At 49.3% G+C, this 16,618-nt stretch overlaps 1 protein-coding gene across 5 annotated transcripts in view; it reads left to right on the top strand.

Moving 5' to 3' along the window:
• The window catches only part of FLNA (filamin A), a 56,296-nt gene extending 45,225 nt beyond the window's left edge, over positions 1 to 11,071 (top strand). For 4 of the 5 annotated variants that reach the window (XM_020975622.2, XM_020975619.2, XM_020975620.2 and 1 more), the window contains 11 exons: positions 165 to 368; positions 506 to 658; positions 1,037 to 1,159; positions 1,671 to 1,937; positions 2,822 to 2,959; positions 3,932 to 4,047; positions 4,839 to 4,971; positions 5,769 to 5,945; positions 7,986 to 8,204; positions 8,299 to 8,502; positions 10,256 to 11,071. In XM_020975622.2, coding sequence (XP_020831281.1) covers positions 165 to 368; positions 506 to 658; positions 1,037 to 1,159; positions 1,671 to 1,937; positions 2,822 to 2,959; positions 3,932 to 4,047; positions 4,839 to 4,971; positions 5,769 to 5,945; positions 7,986 to 8,204; positions 8,299 to 8,502; positions 10,256 to 10,443 — 1,922 coding nt within the window. In that variant the 3' untranslated portion in view covers positions 10,444 to 11,071. The remainder of the gene's footprint in view (positions 1 to 164; positions 369 to 505; positions 659 to 1,036; positions 1,160 to 1,670; positions 1,938 to 2,821; positions 2,960 to 3,931; positions 4,048 to 4,838; positions 4,972 to 5,768; positions 5,946 to 7,985; positions 8,205 to 8,298; positions 8,503 to 10,255) is intronic. The other variant, XM_020975623.2, reaches the window with a different exon arrangement.
• Positions 11,072 to 16,618: the final 5,547 nt, after the last annotated feature.

The following is a 16,618-nucleotide window of genomic DNA, read 5'->3' as shown; positions in this document are numbered from 1 at the left end:
CACTGAGATACAACCAGATGTTCTAGACAGCTGGAGAAGCAGGGGTGGGAAGCTAGAGGGAGCTTGCCTGCCAGAACGCCATGGTGACTTTCAACCTAATGGGACTTAGTCTTCCTCTCTAGATGCCCAACCTTGTTCAGTGGGCTCTGTTCTCCCCGTCCCAGGGATCTCATTCGTTCCCAAGGAGATAGGAGAACATCTCGTGAATGTCAAGAAGCATGGGCAGCATGTCCCCAACAGCCCTATCACAGTGATGATCAGTCAGTCAGAGATTGGGGATGCCAGTCGTGTACGTGTCTCTGGCCAAGGCCTCCACGAAGGCCGTACCTTTGAACCAGCAGAGTTCATCATTGACACCCGGGATGCAGGTGACTGTGACTATCTGGACTGGGAGGGTGGGGAAGGGAACCCCCAAGGAGCTTAAGAAACGCAGCATCCTCATTGGACTGCAAGTTCAAGGGGAGGGGAGCACAAGTGGGCTGGACCTTGTCTTTGTCTGGTCTAGGCTATGGAGGGCTCAGCCTGTCCATCGAGGGTCCCAGCAAAGTTGATATCAATACTGAGGACTTGGAAGATGGTACCTGCAAGGTCACCTACTGCCCCACAGAACCTGGAAACTACATCATCAACATTAAATTTGCTGACCAGCATGTCCCAGGTGAGCAGCAGGCCCCAGCCTAAGCTGCCTAGGGAAGTAATTTGTGTGTGTGTGTGTGTGTGTGTGTGTGTGTGTGTGTGTGTGTGTGTGTGTGTGTGCGTGTGTGTGTGTGTGTGTGAGAGAGAGAGAGAAAGAGAGAGATATCCAAGGCATTTCTGATGTCAGCTATGAGTATGTATGCACACATGCCACTCCAGGACAGACCAGCCAAGGGAGGCAGGCTGACTAGCAACTTCCTGGTGTGTTGGCATGATTATGCCCATAATATACCCAGTGTGCCTACCCCTTTTCCCTAGCCACTGGCCAAAAGGGTAGGAGCAGGCAATGGGCAGGGTAGGAGATAGGATGTAATACATGAATGAATTCTGCCTTCTGCAGGCAGCCCTTTCTCTGTCAAAGTGACTGGTGAGGGCCGAGTAAAGGAAAGTATCACCCGGCGACGAAGAGCCCCCTCAGTTGCCAATGTTGGCACTCACTGTGACCTCAGCCTGAAAATCCCCGGTAAGAACACCCGTGGTAGCATGGCATTAGGCAAGTCACCTCCCTAACTGGGCACTTTGGGCCCTTTCATGCTCTGTAGTCCCTAAGTCACTCCAAAGTTAGACGAATCCAATTCAAAATAGAAGCTTTAGGTCCTTCTGGCCCAGGAGGCAAGGCTGGGACAAGGAAGGAATTCATTTCCTCTGACATTGTAGAGTATGGCAACAAGGGAATGGGGTTCCTGAATCTCAGGGAAGGCAGTGAGGGACAGGACAAAGCCCTATCCCTTCTATCCCTTCCCCTGCCCCCCCTTTCTGTTTCCATTCTGGTCCAGGTGCAGATCAGATGGCTGTGAATTTCCAGGGCCAAGAGGGCAGCAGATAGAAAGGAAGGGAGGGCACAGGCCCCTGAAGCCAAGGGGTTAGAAGAGTTTGGGCCTCTTGAAGTAACTGCCTGGCCTGCATACTATTTTCCTTCCTTGCCCACTGTGTGTCTCTGTCTCTCTGTGATCTCTCTTCTCTTCCTCTCACAGAAATCAGTGTCCGAGATATGACGGCCCAGGTAACCAGCCCTTCGGGCAAGCCCCATGAGGCTGAGATCCTGGAGGGCGAGAACAACACCTACTGTATCCGTTTTGTACCTACTGAGATGGGTGTACACACGGTCATTGTCAAGTACAAGGGGCAACACGTGCCTGGCAGCCCCTTCCAATTTACAGTGGGGCCCCTGGGAGAAGGGGGTGCCCACAAAGTCCGTGCTGGTGGGCCTGGCCTAGAGAGGGCAGAAGCTGGAGTGCCAGGTAAGCCATACCCTTGCCCACACAACCTCCTTCTTCCTTTGGTCGGTGTGAGAATCTGGGGCCACTTCCTTCATGTGGGTTGTTAGCCGTCCCTGGGCTAAGAGGGAGACTTAGCTGTGCTCCTTTGCCTTCAGGAAGCCTGCTGTGCACTCCTAGGAGAGGGTGGAAAGAAAGGAGCAAGACCAAATTGGAGCATCTGTAGTGGGATGGAGAGTGGGGGAAACCGGTTCATTCCAACTTGCTGAGCATATATTGAATGCCCAGGTCAGGTGGGAGCCAGGCAACAGCCTAGAACAAAGGTCATTGCCAGCTGGGAGACCAGCCTGACACACTCAGAGGTAGAAGGTTGTTGTAGAGGTAGCCTGGGGCCATGGTAAATGGAAGCCTATAATTGTAGTCACCTAGACCTGGGCCTGAATCCCAGATCTGCCACAGCTTTCTATGCCCTGTGGTCCTGGGCCAATCATTTTGCCTCTCATCTGTATAGTAAGGGTCTGCCTTACTGCTGTAATGCCTGCTTCAAAGGGTTGTTGCGAGGACCCACTGAGATGGCACACATCAAGGCACCTGGCAGACCTCAAGACACTACTATGTAAATGTCAGCTCTTATTGGTCCAGGCCTGCTGTGCTGTCCAGTGTGGTGACTCCTCTGTAACTTAGGCTGAGACACTAAGGAAATCACCAAGAGGCAAATGGCCTGGGTGTGACAAAGGCAGGGTTTGAACCCAGGACTTTGCCAAATCTGAGCCCAGCTTTTTGTCAATTATCTATTGACACCATTCTAGAAAGTGCACAGGTGCTGAGCCAGAGCTGAGCTTGGCATCAGCTGCAGCCCCCTGCCCCCACCCACGCACACACACATGCTTCCCCCCCTCCTTCTGCAGCGGAATTCAGCATCTGGACAAGGGAGGCTGGTGCTGGGGGCCTGGCCATCGCTGTTGAAGGCCCTAGCAAGGCTGAGATCTCCTTCGAGGACCGCAAGGATGGCTCCTGTGGCGTCTCCTATGTGGTCCAAGAGCCCGGTAGGTGGGGGGTAGGAGGGCAGGCCACGCCACGGTGGGCCACATGCCACGGCGGACTGTGCCTCGTGTAGAGCTTGATGGGGGCTGGAGTCTGACCTGTGCTCCCCACAGAGAATTCCCCACAGGAGCAGTTGGCCTGGCCCAGGTTGCTGTTGGACAGACACATAACTGATTCTTGAGCAGCTGGAGAGGCATACTGCCCATCTCGGCCACCATACTCTTCAGTGGTTGGGGCCTATGGAGGAGGGGCCAGGGACCCCTGGGGAAAGATATAGCCCATGCCCTTAGGAGCCCCTTGATGTAAAGGGCCCCCACCTTTGGGGAGCCCCTGGTCTGAGGGGAAAGACATGGCCCCTATCCTTGGGGGAACCCCCCGATCTGAGGGGGGGGACGTGGCCCCTACTGTTGGGGAGCCCCCAATCTGAAGGGGGAGACAAGAAACCCCATATGTGAAGGGGATAACAAGGCCCCCTCTTGGCTCTGGGGAGCCCCCTCCATCTGAAGAGGGTGACAAGGCTCCCTCTTGGCTCTGGGGAGCCCCCCATCTGAAGGGGAAACAAAACCCCCCCTGATTCTGGGGAGCCCCCACATCTGAAGAGGGAGACAAAGCTCTTTGCTCAGCTCTGGGGAGCCCCACATTTCAAGGGGGAGACAAAAATGTGTTAGAGATGGCAGTTAGACAAAAGGCTTGGTGTCCAGGGAGCTGCTGCTGCATGGCCCCCTAATCTGCCTGTTTCCTTGTGCTATATTGCTGCCCTGTGCCCTTTGCAAGCCAACCTCTGCTTCTGAGACTGGAGAGGAGCAAATAATAGCTGGTTCCCCAGCTAGCCTGGTTAAAGGAGGCTCCTACATTTACAGAGGGGCTCCTATGGGCACTAGTGCCACCAGCCTCCCTGGAGCTGGGTTTGGGAACTAGATTGCCAGGCTGCTCTGGAGTTTCACACCTAATACCTTGTCATTTTTCCTGCCCAGGCGACTACGAGGTCTCGGTGAAGTTCAACGATGACCACATCCCCGACAGCCCCTTCGTGGTGCCTGTGGCTTCCCCGTCTGGTGATGCCCGGCGCCTTACTGTTTCTAGCCTTCAGGTGAGGCACTGAGAGAAACCATCCCCCAGCAGGGCCCAGCCCCCCTGGGCAGGACATGGGCAGCGCCAGGCCGGACCCTGCCCAGGAGGAGAGCCAGGGACTTTGGAGCAAAGACCTGGAGCCTGGGCCCCAGGCCCGGACAGGGGGGTTTAGAGAGCTGATTGCCTCAGCCAGGCTAGTGGGGACAGATGCAGGAGTCCCTGGTCTGGCCACGCCTTCCCCTGCCCAGGGCTGGCGCCAGCCCCTGCACACCACTGGGGGTTTTTCTCGTGTCTCAGATCTAAAGGCTTTTAACAGATCTTGGTGCCTTTTGTGTACCAGGGCTGAGGTTTAAAGAGGGAGAGCCTGGCAAGGCTGCATGGTGGTACTGAAAGTCTCCTTCCCTCCCTTCCTCTGCTCACCCCCGCCCCCCCCCCACAATGTGAGAATATGTGGCAGGTGTGGGTATGTGGGGGGGGGGATGGGGGTGGCATGTGTGTGAACTATGTGGACATGTGTGGATGTGGCTTCTGCTACCTCTCCCAGGGCCCCTTGCTCTCCCTCTTTAAACTGAATTTGCTGCCAACTGGGTAAGTTGGACAAGGCCTTGGGGCTGCTCTTCCTATGACTCTTTGCTCTCCCCCCACCTCCTCCTACTTTTCTTCCTCAGTTTCTCCCTTCCCTTTCTGCCCCTCCCTGATGGAAGGGGTGGGGGTCCTCTGTGCATCTCCTTCTGTACCAAGGCTCCCCATCTCCCCCCCAAATCAGCCTAATCCCCTGAGGGTTTCTAACCACCTGTGCTGTGATTCCAGGAGTCAGGTTTAAAGGTCAACCAGCCAGCCTCTTTTGCAGTCAGCCTGAATGGCGCCACAGGTGTCATCGATGCCAAGGTCCATAGCCCCTCAGGGGCCCTGGAGGAATGCTATGTCACAGAGATCGACCAAGGTGAGGCCAGGCTGTGCTGCCAGCAACCTGTTGGCACTTGGCAGGGGAGGGCAGAGAGTCACTTATCTAGTGACCTGGGTGCCAGAGAAGTGTGCCACTCAGGAGCCACTGATAAAGTGGTGGTTGTTGAGAAGCAGGAGGGGCGAGTTTTCCTATCTGCTTTTTCTAGTGCCTTCACATGTTGGAGCTTCTGAGGGCTCCACTAGATTGTGAAACACTAGAGACCTTGTTTTCCAAAGGATGAGGCTGAAGCCCAGAAAGGGGGTCATCCCCATATCCAGCTGTTTGTTATGCTGTCCTGGCAGCCAGTGTCATCTCTGAAGACAGAGTGGCATGGCCACCACTTTAGAAAGACTCCCCTCCAAAACAGCACAAACGCCAAGGCCACTACCCTTGTGCGTAACTGCTTGCTCCGTGTCTGATGTCGCTGCCACTACTGCTGCTGTAGCTCAGTGCTGCAGTTACTGTGGTAGGGATGAGGGGGCCCATGTCCCCACCACAGGCTTCCCAAGCAGAATAGCAATGAATATGTGATCATGGGGTACCAGGCAAATTTGGTGGTGCAGGACAGACCTAGGAGCAAGGCACCACAGGCAGGCACCACCTCTAGGAAGCCCCTGGAGACCTGGAGGATGCAGGGAGGGGCTTAGACTTTGGCTGTTGGGTGAGCTGGGCAGGGGGCCATGGCTGCCCCTCAGGCAGCATCTTTGATTAGCTCTCACATACATAAGAGAGTTCCTGGAGGGAAGGGTTGGTGGTATCTCCTCCTTGTTCTCTCATCCCCCTCTCCCTATCAGATAAGTATGCTGTGCGCTTCATTCCCCGGGAGAATGGTATCTACCTGATCGATGTCAAATTCAATGGCTCCCATATCCCCGGCAGCCCCTTCAAGATCCGCGTGGGAGAGCCTGGGCAAGGAGGGGATCCAGGCATGGTGTCTGCCTATGGGGCAGGCCTCGAAGGCGGGGTCACAGGTAGGTCTGGGGTGAGGAAGGGAAGAAGGAAGGTGATGGCTGTGGTGGAAGTAGGCAGAGCTGGCCAGTAATGGTACAACATGGCCCTACACAGCCCAGCAGTTGCTGTCCTAAACTGTAGTCTCTTCTGGTCCTGTGCATCTCACTACCATAACAATAGCTATGAGGGAAAGCCAAGTCTCCTTTTTGAGAAGAAACCACACTTGGCCCTCTGCTGCTGAGTAGTCACCAGTGACTCGTTTCAAGGTATGCTCACCCTAGATGGGAGGAATCACTCACGCCCTGGCAAAAGCTCTCACCAGGCCCTGGGCTCGGTTGAACAAGGTGACATTCAACAGGAATCAATGTTTATACTTGGCCTGAAGGTAGAGCCTCAACCAGGTTGAGATTGCTTCACAAGTCTGACCAAGCTCATGACAGGGCAACTTGGGAATGCCTGAGCTCTGGGAAGAGGAGTCCCAGCCCAAGGTCAGCCAGGTGCTAAATGTCAAAGAAAGCTCTGGGCCACATCAGCTTACCAGGAACAAGTTGGCACCCTGCTGAGATGACATCTGGATCTACTTTGACATCCTAGAGGACACCGATAAGCTGAAGGGCTTGAGGCCTTGTCATTAAACTCGGGATTGGTCCCCAAAGGCAGCACCAGGAGCAGCAATGGCGGGGAGGTGGGGGGAATGTGCCAAGGGGCCAGTTTGGGGGTGATAGCAAGGATCAATAGTCTAACAAGGAAAACTGCCTCAAGGTGGCCTGGGGAGGTAGTGGGCTCCCCATCACTGAAGGGCTTGCAATTAGCAGCTGAGGCTGGATGGCTATTTGGCCTAGACGTCATAGAGGACCTTTGTGATAAGGTACAGGCTAGGCCATGTTGGCCTCCCAGTTTCTCTCCAGTATAGTGCTTCAGGGACCTGGTGAAGCTCTGGGGATAGTGGCTCTTTCCCCTCACTCTCCTGGGATCCCTAGGCAGTCAGGTAGGCTTCTTACTAGTCACTGACCTGGGCCAGTATGGCTTTATTTGTAGTTAACTACAGGCTGACTCCTGCTTTAAGACCCAAACAGCAGCAAACAAGAAAGCTTTCCTAGCCTATAGCACTTGACAAGCCATTTTTTCACAACAACTCTAGGAGGTAGGTGCCCCATAGTGGGGAGACTGAGCAGGGCCTCAAGACCCAACCTCTTCTGAGGCCAAGCTCTGTGCTGTGCCTACTTACTATATCTTTCTGCCTCTGCCACCGTAGCCTCCATGAAGCACATGGACACTTTCCAACCAGCTTCAGACCTCTTGCTGCTGTCTGTGACTGGGGAAGGAACGGGGCCACACAGAAAAGTACCAATCCAATCATAGCTTGTTCCAGGTCAGATCCCAGGCAGGGAACCCATCAGCCTCCCAGGAAGTTATCTTCTGTCACCAATCTGCTTTGCTGTCACATGTTTAGCCATGTCACCCAGGCCTCAGTGTCCACCACAGGCAGAAGTCCCTGTTCTTCCTCCAGACTGGCCTTACCTCATGGCTGTGACCTTGTTTTCAGAGGGTGGATTACATCACCTGAGTGTCTGCTCCAGCTCTCTTGAAAGCTGCTTCTGTCTTCTGGAGAGCTTGAGCCCAGCCTTACCTGTTCTTTGCTCTGAAACCCTGTGGCTGCCTTCCTACAGATAGATACAACTGAGAAGAAGGCCTGTCTCTGTTCCTCTGTTCTTGAGCCCTTAACATCACTGGGCCAGAGCCATCTTGGGCATACCCAGGTCTTCTTTCATTCACTCTGAAAGCTCAAAGGGAAAAATAATCTTTGTGTTCAGGATCATCTCCTTTGCTTTGTAAACCCCTCCCCCCCCATTCCTCCCTTGGTCACAAAGCTCAGCAGAAGTGCTAAGGCCCTCTGACAGACAGCACTGTCACCTGCCATAGCTGCAGGCCTATTACTCTTCCTTAGTATTGCCTCATGTATCTGAGTCAACTAGGGTGGAGGACAAGGTTCAGGGATCAGTAAAAACCTTCTTTGCCCCTTTCCCTTTGAGATTACCTTCTTCTTCCCTCAACACTAGGGAGCCCAGCAGAATTCATTGTCAACACCAGCAGTGCTGGAGCTGGTGCCTTGTCTGTCACCATCGATGGCCCTTCCAAGGTGAAAATGGATTGTCAGGAGTGTTCCGAGGGCTACCGGGTAACCTACACGCCCATGGCACCTGGCAGTTACCTCATCTCTATCAAGTATGGAGGCCCTTACCACATCGTGGGCAGCCCTTTTAAGGCCAAAGTCACAGGTGTGGACTCTTAATTCCCCCCCCCTCACCCCCAACCCCACCTTGGCCTTGGATTCCTTCTTTCTAGCTTTCTCACATTCTGTCTGCCCCGTAGGTCCCCGACTGGTCAGCAGTCACAGTCTCCACGAGACCTCGTCGGTGTTTGTGGACTCAGTAACCAAAGGCGAGGCTCCTCTGCAGCCTCGAGCCCTGCCCAAGCTCCATTCTGATGCCAGCAAGGTGGTGGCCAAGGGCCTGGGGCTCAGCAAGGCCTTTGTGGGCCAGAAGAATTCTTTCACTGTGGACTGCAGCAAAGCAGGCAGGCATAGGGGCCTCTTGGGGCTGCCAGAGGGGGCAGGCCTGGGGAGCGAGCCAGCTGCTTTTAGAAAAGGGATTCCTGGGCTGGAACAGATTCTGAATTGGGAGTGGAGCCCAGGGTCCAAGCTGGCTCTGCCACTTACTCCCTAGGCAAGGCACTTACTGCTCTTGTGGGGCCCAGAAAGTATAAGAACTTTGGGAGGAAGTGGGGGATCAGACCTGAGCCACAATTTAGTCTACCAGAGTTGTCAAGAAGCATTTATTAAGCACCTACTGTGTAGTGCTAAACACTGATCCAAGGCAAAAGATAGCCCCTGCCCTCAAGGAGCTTACAGTCTAACGAGGGAGACCACATGCAAACAGATACAAAGCAACCCACTCCCACTTCCATAGGATAAATAGATAATTAGCAGAGGGAAGGCACTAAAATTAAGAGGAGTTGGAGAAGACCTCTTATGGAAGGTGGAATTATAGTTGAGACTTAAAGCTAGGGAGGTCAACAGTCAGAGTGGAGGAGGTAGAGCATTCCAGGCATGTGGGTCAGCTAGAGAGAATGCCTGGAGCTGAGAGATGGAGGGTCTTGGTTGTTGGTGGAACAGCCAGGAGGCCATTGTTACTGGGTCAAAGAGTACATGAGGGGAGTAAGGTGTAAAAAGACTAGGAGGGTAGAAGGGAGCTAGGTTATGAAGAGCTTTGAATGCCAAACAGAGCATTTGCTATTTGATTCTGGAGATGATAGGGAGCCACTGGGGTTTATTGAGTAGGGGAGTGACATATAGTCAGACCTGCACTTTAGGAAAATCACTTTAGTGGCTGAATGGAGGATGGACTAGAAGAGACAGACTTGGCAGTCAGGACCTCCCTTCCCCCCAATAGCTGTTGCCATAATCTAGGCATGAGGTGCTAAGGGACTGCATCAGTGTCAGAGGAGAGAAAGGAATGTATTTGAGATATGCTGCAGAGGTGGCATCAGGCCTTGGCACCATATTTGGATATGGTGGGGGGAGAGAGAGTAAGGAGTCCAGGATGACTCCTAGGTTGGGAATCTTAGGGAATGGGAGGATGGTGGTGACCTCTCCATCAATGAGGAAGGTGGGAGGTGGGGAGGGTTTAGGGGGGAATATGAGTTCAGTTGTAGACATGTTGAGTTTAAGATGTTTACTGGACATCCAGTCCGAGATGTGTGCCAGACACTATGCTAAAAGTTTTATAATTATTATCTGACCCACCCAACAACCCTGAGAGGGAGGTTCTGTAGTCAGCTGTGAAATGACCTGCCCAGGATTACACAGCTAGCAAGTACTAAGGCCAGATTTGAACTCAGATCTTCTGATTCCACCCCCAGAAATTCTGTGGCACCCCCTAACTGCCCCCACCCCCAGATTTCTAGAGCAAGTGTTTGGTGTTGGGAACAGAACAGGCCTTTGGAAAAGTCACTTGTTAGCAAGAGTCCCCGGATGTCTGTACAGGGCCAGACGTATCTCATATGTCTCTTGTACACACACAGCCACCAGCCAAGCAGTGTTGAGTGAATTCTGCTGATTTCTCTGGACATTGTGTCCAGCAGTCTTACTTTCTCTCTGCCTTTCTCCATTGCAGCCAGATTGACCTATTCTCTGTGCTTTCTGGTTTGGAAAGCCAGCTCCTTGAGGATGGGCCCTTTTGTCTTGGTAGCCCCCTAGTGCCTAGCACCAGGACTCAATGAGTGTTGGTAGGCTAGAAGAGATGCCTGAGCTCTTCTCTCCTGTTCTTAGGTAATAACATCCTCATGGTGGGGGTCCAGGGCCCCAAGACCCCCTGCGAGGAGATCTTGGTGAAGCACGTCAGTGGCGGCCTCTACACTATCACCTACCTGCTCAAGGAGAAGGGCGACTACACCCTCATGGTCATGTGGGGCGAGGAGCATATCCCAGGGAGCCCCTATCACATCACCATGCCCTGATTTTCACCTCTTCCCCCTCCTATTCCACGCCACTTGCCTACCACTTGCTCCTGACCCTCTTCCCTACCCCAGTATTGACCTGTGGATCAGTTTACAAGGAGGAGAATTTACCCTCTTCCCACCCCACCACCCCCATCACCATTTTTCTGGCCTTGTGTCCTCCCCAGGCAAAAAGATCCAAGACCCACCATTGATTTGGTGTGGATGGGGAGGCGTGTGCGCATTTAGGGTTATGCCTGCAGAACCCCCATAGGGGGGGTTCCCACCCCCATAGGCCGTGGATGTCTCCTTACTTCCACATTCACCCTTCCTGGCTGGGGGTGGGAGAGGGATGGCAGCTCTGTCCTTAGAACATAGGCCCCCAGCGCCCCCACTGTACTACTGGCATGGGCTAGGCCGCCAGCCTATTGCTGTGCAGAGGTGTCCCCAGCTGGCTGCTTCCTGCTCCCTGCTCTAGGCACATCTCTGGTCCTTAGGCTCAGAAAACAGTTGGGTATTTTTTTCGTTTTGTTTTTGTTCTTTTTTTTTTTTGGTTTTATTTTGTTCAAAAAACTTTTTTTGGGGGGGGGTCATGCAGCTGCCACTCCCTTTTCTACCTGAAGGGGAATAAAGTTCTGCTCCAACTCTCCTCTTGGTCTGCGGGGGTCCTACTTTCTATGACGGGCTGGGGCTTAGCAGCCTGATGGAGGGAGTGGGGCAGTAAAACAACACGGAACCCATCACAGTTACAACTTTCTGAGCCTTTTGGGTTTGGAACCTAAGCTTGAAGCCAACAGCTCAACCACTGTAAGTTTGAGCAAGTCACTGTACCCCAAGGTGCCAGTCATTTTGCTCAACTGTGAGTCTGAAGGCCCCTTCCAGCTACAATGTCTTAGACCTTCAGACTTTGAGAGGCAGGGGGACTCTGGGAAGGCCTCTAGTGGGTGTCCAGGGAGATCTAGGGTGAATATTCAGGAAGTAAGGAACAGGGCTCTGATCCATAGGAGTCACTTCATCCTTTCCACACATTTGTCAACTTGCTGGTGGACTAGCTTGGAAAGCTGGGGCAGTGGAGTAGACTGGTAAGTGATGGAAGCAGGGGCCTTCCCTCAGGACTAGGAGTGGGCCATACCAACTGGTCTGGTCTTGTGTTGAAGTAGAACTCTGGACAAGCATGATGCAGCCACCACCCTTAGTTGATAACTGCTCTTATTATTCAGTCATGCCTGATTCCTTATGAGCCCATGGACCACAGCATGCCAGTGCTGTCCGTGGGGTTTTCTTGGCAAAGATACTGGAGTGGTTTGCCATTTCCTTCTGCTAGTAAGTGTCTGAGGCGTCAGGTCTTCCTGACTCTAGGCCCAGCACTGTATCTGTTGAGCCACCTAGCTGCCTCAGTAACTGCCTTTAGGCTTCTCAAATCTAGGCTGCTTGATAGCCTTTCTCATTTCCATCTCCTCCCTGACTGGGACCATAGAGCAGAGCACTACCTCAACCAGGAGGCTGGGGGGGGGGGTGAGAAAGGTGGGAAATTAGCCCATAGATAGATAGATAGATATAGATATAGATATATATAGATATATGTATATGTATAAATACACACACACACACACACCCCCTTCGATTCAACAAACATGAAGTGCCTACTATCAAACCAAAAGGGTCCCTGGTCCCTGCTGTTGAGGATTTTATCTAATTGTTACACAGCCATTCAACGAGAATTTTCCGAAGTGGGAATTATACCACCATCTTAATCCATAGACCCCCCCAAAAGCTCCCAAATGGTATATGTTGTGGATCAAAAACTTCATATCAACAAGAAGAGGGGCAAGGAAGGAGAGAACACCTTTTATAACTTGATACAAGTGTTCGTGACCAGGCAAGGGATGAAGAAAGATCACAGGGGAGAAAATGGATGATTTTGAAGATAAAATGAACATGTCTTTTACACAAAGTCAATGAAGCTAACTGACATCCCAGATACACAGGAATTAATTCAACTCTGTTAAAGCCATTCTCCGAAAGATAAGTGGACAAAAAGTCCAGGCAGGTCTCAAAGTAAGAAATTTACACTATTAACAACCAGATGAAAAAAATGCTCCAAATCATTGATCATATGAGAAATGCAAATGAACGTAACTGAGGTTCGACCTCACACCCTCAAATTGGCAAAGATGACATAAAGGAAAATGACAGATGTTGGAAGGGCTGTCCCCATGGCCTCATTTGGCCTAGTCAAGATGCCATCAGTGAAGTGGTGTACACCAATACCCAGGAAGAGAGTCCTCTTTCAGGATTCTGCCCCTCCCCAGTATGTGGTAGTAGGAAGGAGCATTCAGGTAGCTCTGAATGGGGTAGGATGGCCAAGGTAGACCTGACTCCTTGCTAGATGAAAGACGCAGAAATAGAGAAATGAGCAGTGCAGAGGCTGATAAGCACACTGCCATTCAGTCCAGGCCTGGCTGACTGATCCACCCCACTGTTAAGGACAGGAATGGGTATGACTATAAAACTTGCCATAAGACACCAAGGAGGCCAGTGCCATCTGACCTCTTCACAAGCCACACAGGGTTGTTATGTGAATAAACAACAGATAAGGGAGTAGATACACCAAAGTACTCCAATTTACTTCATCTCTATCCCAGAGATGAAACATCTACCTCCATCCTGGGGACCCAATAACACCCAGTGTTGGGGTTAACTACACTTGATGGTTTAGGCAACTCCAAGGATTTCCATGTGGACCTACCCACAATAACCAGTGTAAGGTGCAAATACTGACTCCCAAGAACTCATGACACCCATTTCCTCAGCTGTCTGCCCTCTGTACTCTCCTTCCCCTCCCCCATGGAACCCAAGGTGCTCCAATGGGCCTACTGGGGGAAAATCTTGTTATAGTGGTAGCCTGGCTTCCAGCAGCCAGTAACTTGTTATATCTAGATGGGATGAGGGGCTTAGACGCGAGTGAGGCTGAAGATGGCCTCCTGACCCAGTGCTGGATCTCACACAGAACAGTTTTATTTGGTATCACCCCACTTGTCATAAGCTGTTAATGATTGCATTCTTCCCAACTCTATTTTTCTTTTCTTTTTTTTCATATTTCAGTAATTCTTTTTTCTTTATTTAGTATTTTATTTTTCTCCTGTTACATGAAAAAACAATTTTAACATTCCTGTTTAAAACTTTGAGTTCCAAATTCTCTCACTTTGAGAAGGCAAGCAATTTGATATAGGTTATACATGTATAGTCATGCAAAACATTTCCATAATAGTCATGTTGTAAAAGAAAACAGACAAGAAAAAAAAACTCAAGAAAAATAAAGTTAAAAAAAGGGTATGCTTCAATTTGTATTCAGACACCATCTTTCTCTGGGGATGGATATCATTTTTCATCATAAGTCCTTCAGAGAGTTCTCTCAGATCATTGTATTGCCGAGAATAGCACAGTTGATTATCTTAAAATATTGCTGTTGCTTTGTACATTTCATTTTGCATCAGCCCATGCTAGTCTCTCCAGGTTTTTCTGAGACCATCCTGCTTATCATTTCTTATAGTATTCCATCATAATCACATACCACAACTTGTTCAGCCATTCCACAATGGGTGGGCATCCCTTCAACTTCTAATTCTTTACCCCAAGAAAAGAACTGTTATAAATATTTTTGTATATATAGGCCCTTTTCCTTTTCGTTTTTAAACTCTTTCGGGATACAGACCTAGCAGTGGTATTGCTAGGTCAAAGGGCATGTATAGTTTTGTAGCCCTTTGAGCATAGTTCCAAATTGCGCTACAGAATGGTTGAATCAGTTCACAACTCCACCAACAATGCATTAATATCTCATTTTCCCCACATCCCCTCCAACATTTCTCATTTACCTTTTCTGTCCTATTAGCCAATGTGATAGGTATGAGGTAGTACCTCAGAATTGTTTTAATTTGCATTTCTTCAGTCAATAGTGAGTGAGAGTATTTTTTCATATTTTTTCATAGCTTTGATGACTTCATCAGAAAACTGATCAATTTCTAATTCTTTGCCCCCAGAAATGATCTGCTATACATATTTTTAGCTTTCAACATTCACTTCCATAAGATTTTGAGTTTTAAATTTTCTCCCCCCCTCTCTACTCCCCCCTTCCCAAGATGGCATGTAATCTGACATAGGCTCTACTAATACATACATATTAAGCATATTTTCACATCAGTCATGATGTATAGAAGAATAAGAATCAATGGGAAGAACCACAAGAAAGAAGAAATAAAACAAAACAACAAAAGAAAAGGAGAGCAACTAGTGTGCTTCCATCTGCATTTAGACTCCATGCTTCTTTCTCTGGATGTGGATAGCAATTTCCATCATGAGTCTTTTGAAGTTGTCTTAGATCCTTGCATTGCTGAAAAGAGCTAAGTCTATCAAAGTCAGTCATCGCACAATGTGGCTCTTACTGTGTACATTCTTCTCCTGGTTCTGCTCATTTCACTCAGCATCAGTCCATACAAGTCTTTCCAGGTTTTTCTGAAGTCCTCCAGCTTATCATTTCTTATAGCATAACAGTATTCCATTACATTCATATACCACAACTTGTTTAGCCATTCCTGAATTGATGGGCATCTCCTCAATCTCTAATTCTTGGCCACCACAAAAAGAGCTGCTATAAATATTTTAGTACATGTGGGCCCTTTTCCCATTTTTATGATCTCTTTGGGACACAGACCTAGAAGTGGTATTGCTGGGTCAAAGGGTATGCACATTTTTATAGCCCTTTGGGCATAGTTCCAAATTACTCTCCAGAATGGCTGGATCAGTTCACAACTCCACCAATAATGCATTAATGTTCCAATTTTCTCATATCTTCTCCAACATTTATCATTTTTTCTGTTTTGTCATGTTGGCTAATCTGATAGGTATGATGTGGTACCTCAGAGTCATTTTGATTTGCATTTCTCTAATCAATAGTGATTCAGAACATTTTTTCATATGACTATAGACCGCTTTAATTTCTTCCTCTGAAAACTGCCTATTCATATCCTTTGACCATTTATCAATTGGGGAATGACTTGTATTCTTATAAATTCAATTCAGTTCTCTATATATTTTAGAAATGAGGCCCTTATCAAAGACACTGGCTGTAAAAATTGTTTCCCAGCTTTCTGTGAAGCACACTTTTTTTTTACTTTATTTTTCTTGAATTTTTTTGTCTATGTTTTCTTTTGCTATTATGGATATGTTTTGCACGACTACACATGCATAACCTATATCAAACTGCTTGCCTTCTCAATGGGGTAAGGGGGGAGGAAGGGAGAGAATTTGGAACTGAAAGTTTTAAAAATGAATGTTAAAAATTGTTTTTATGTGTAACTTGGGAAAAAATTTTAAAAAGAAATACATAAAAAAGAAATTTTTAAATAAAGAAAGAAAAGAAAAGCATAGAGGTCTCCTATCATCAGGAATAGATCCAGACCTTAAGACTATTGGCAGAAAAGTGATAGAATTGGAAGAGTATAACATTAAGGTCACTGATGTTAACACAGGTGAAACAACTCAGCAAGTTTCTCTAATCCTTTCTGAAAATTTTGACCATGGAAATATGCCTGAGGAATTGACAGTAGGAAACTATTCCTGGGAATTTCAGACTTGTCCATCCTCTGAGGATGAGGAATAACTTTAAAAAGGAGGAGCCCTTCTAATCAAGGAAGGCATTCTTACAAAAAGAATGTTACAATTATACCCAAGAACTCCACTTCATCTATATGTAAGGTAGAGGCCTTACCCCCTGGTTATACAAATACCAAGGCCCAAAATTGGCATTTTTCTTGGATATGAAGCATTTTGTCCAGAAGCACAATCCTAGGAAACTTGGACTGGACATGCAAGAGTGTGCCTGGGACACTGGGGAGGAACTCTGTCCCCTGAGCCAGAAAAAGTAATGAGACTGAGAGATAGCCTAAGTGATAGCTATAAAAGCAATGGATACTTTCACAGAGGAAATGCCAGATGTTAGCTGGCAGGAATGTATACAGACTTTAGCTGTGATGTCTGAGGGGAGCTGATCCAAAGACCCCTATGCTCATTTTGTCTCTAATACTGTGCATACAAAGGAGAAAAAAGCCCATTAAGGTCTTCCTCAGGGTAGAGAAACATGTGCAGAGACTGATACAAACAGATGCTGTGGCCCCCGAGAATGCAGGAAAGATTACAG

This window comes from Phascolarctos cinereus, unplaced genomic scaffold (genome assembly GCF_003287225.1).
Source record: "Phascolarctos cinereus isolate Bilbo 61053 unplaced genomic scaffold, phaCin_HiC Scaffold_8;HRSCAF=390, whole genome shotgun sequence".
Lineage (NCBI taxonomy): Eukaryota > Metazoa > Chordata > Mammalia > Diprotodontia > Phascolarctidae > Phascolarctos > Phascolarctos cinereus.
This window is presented reverse-complemented; position numbering and strand designations above follow the sequence as displayed.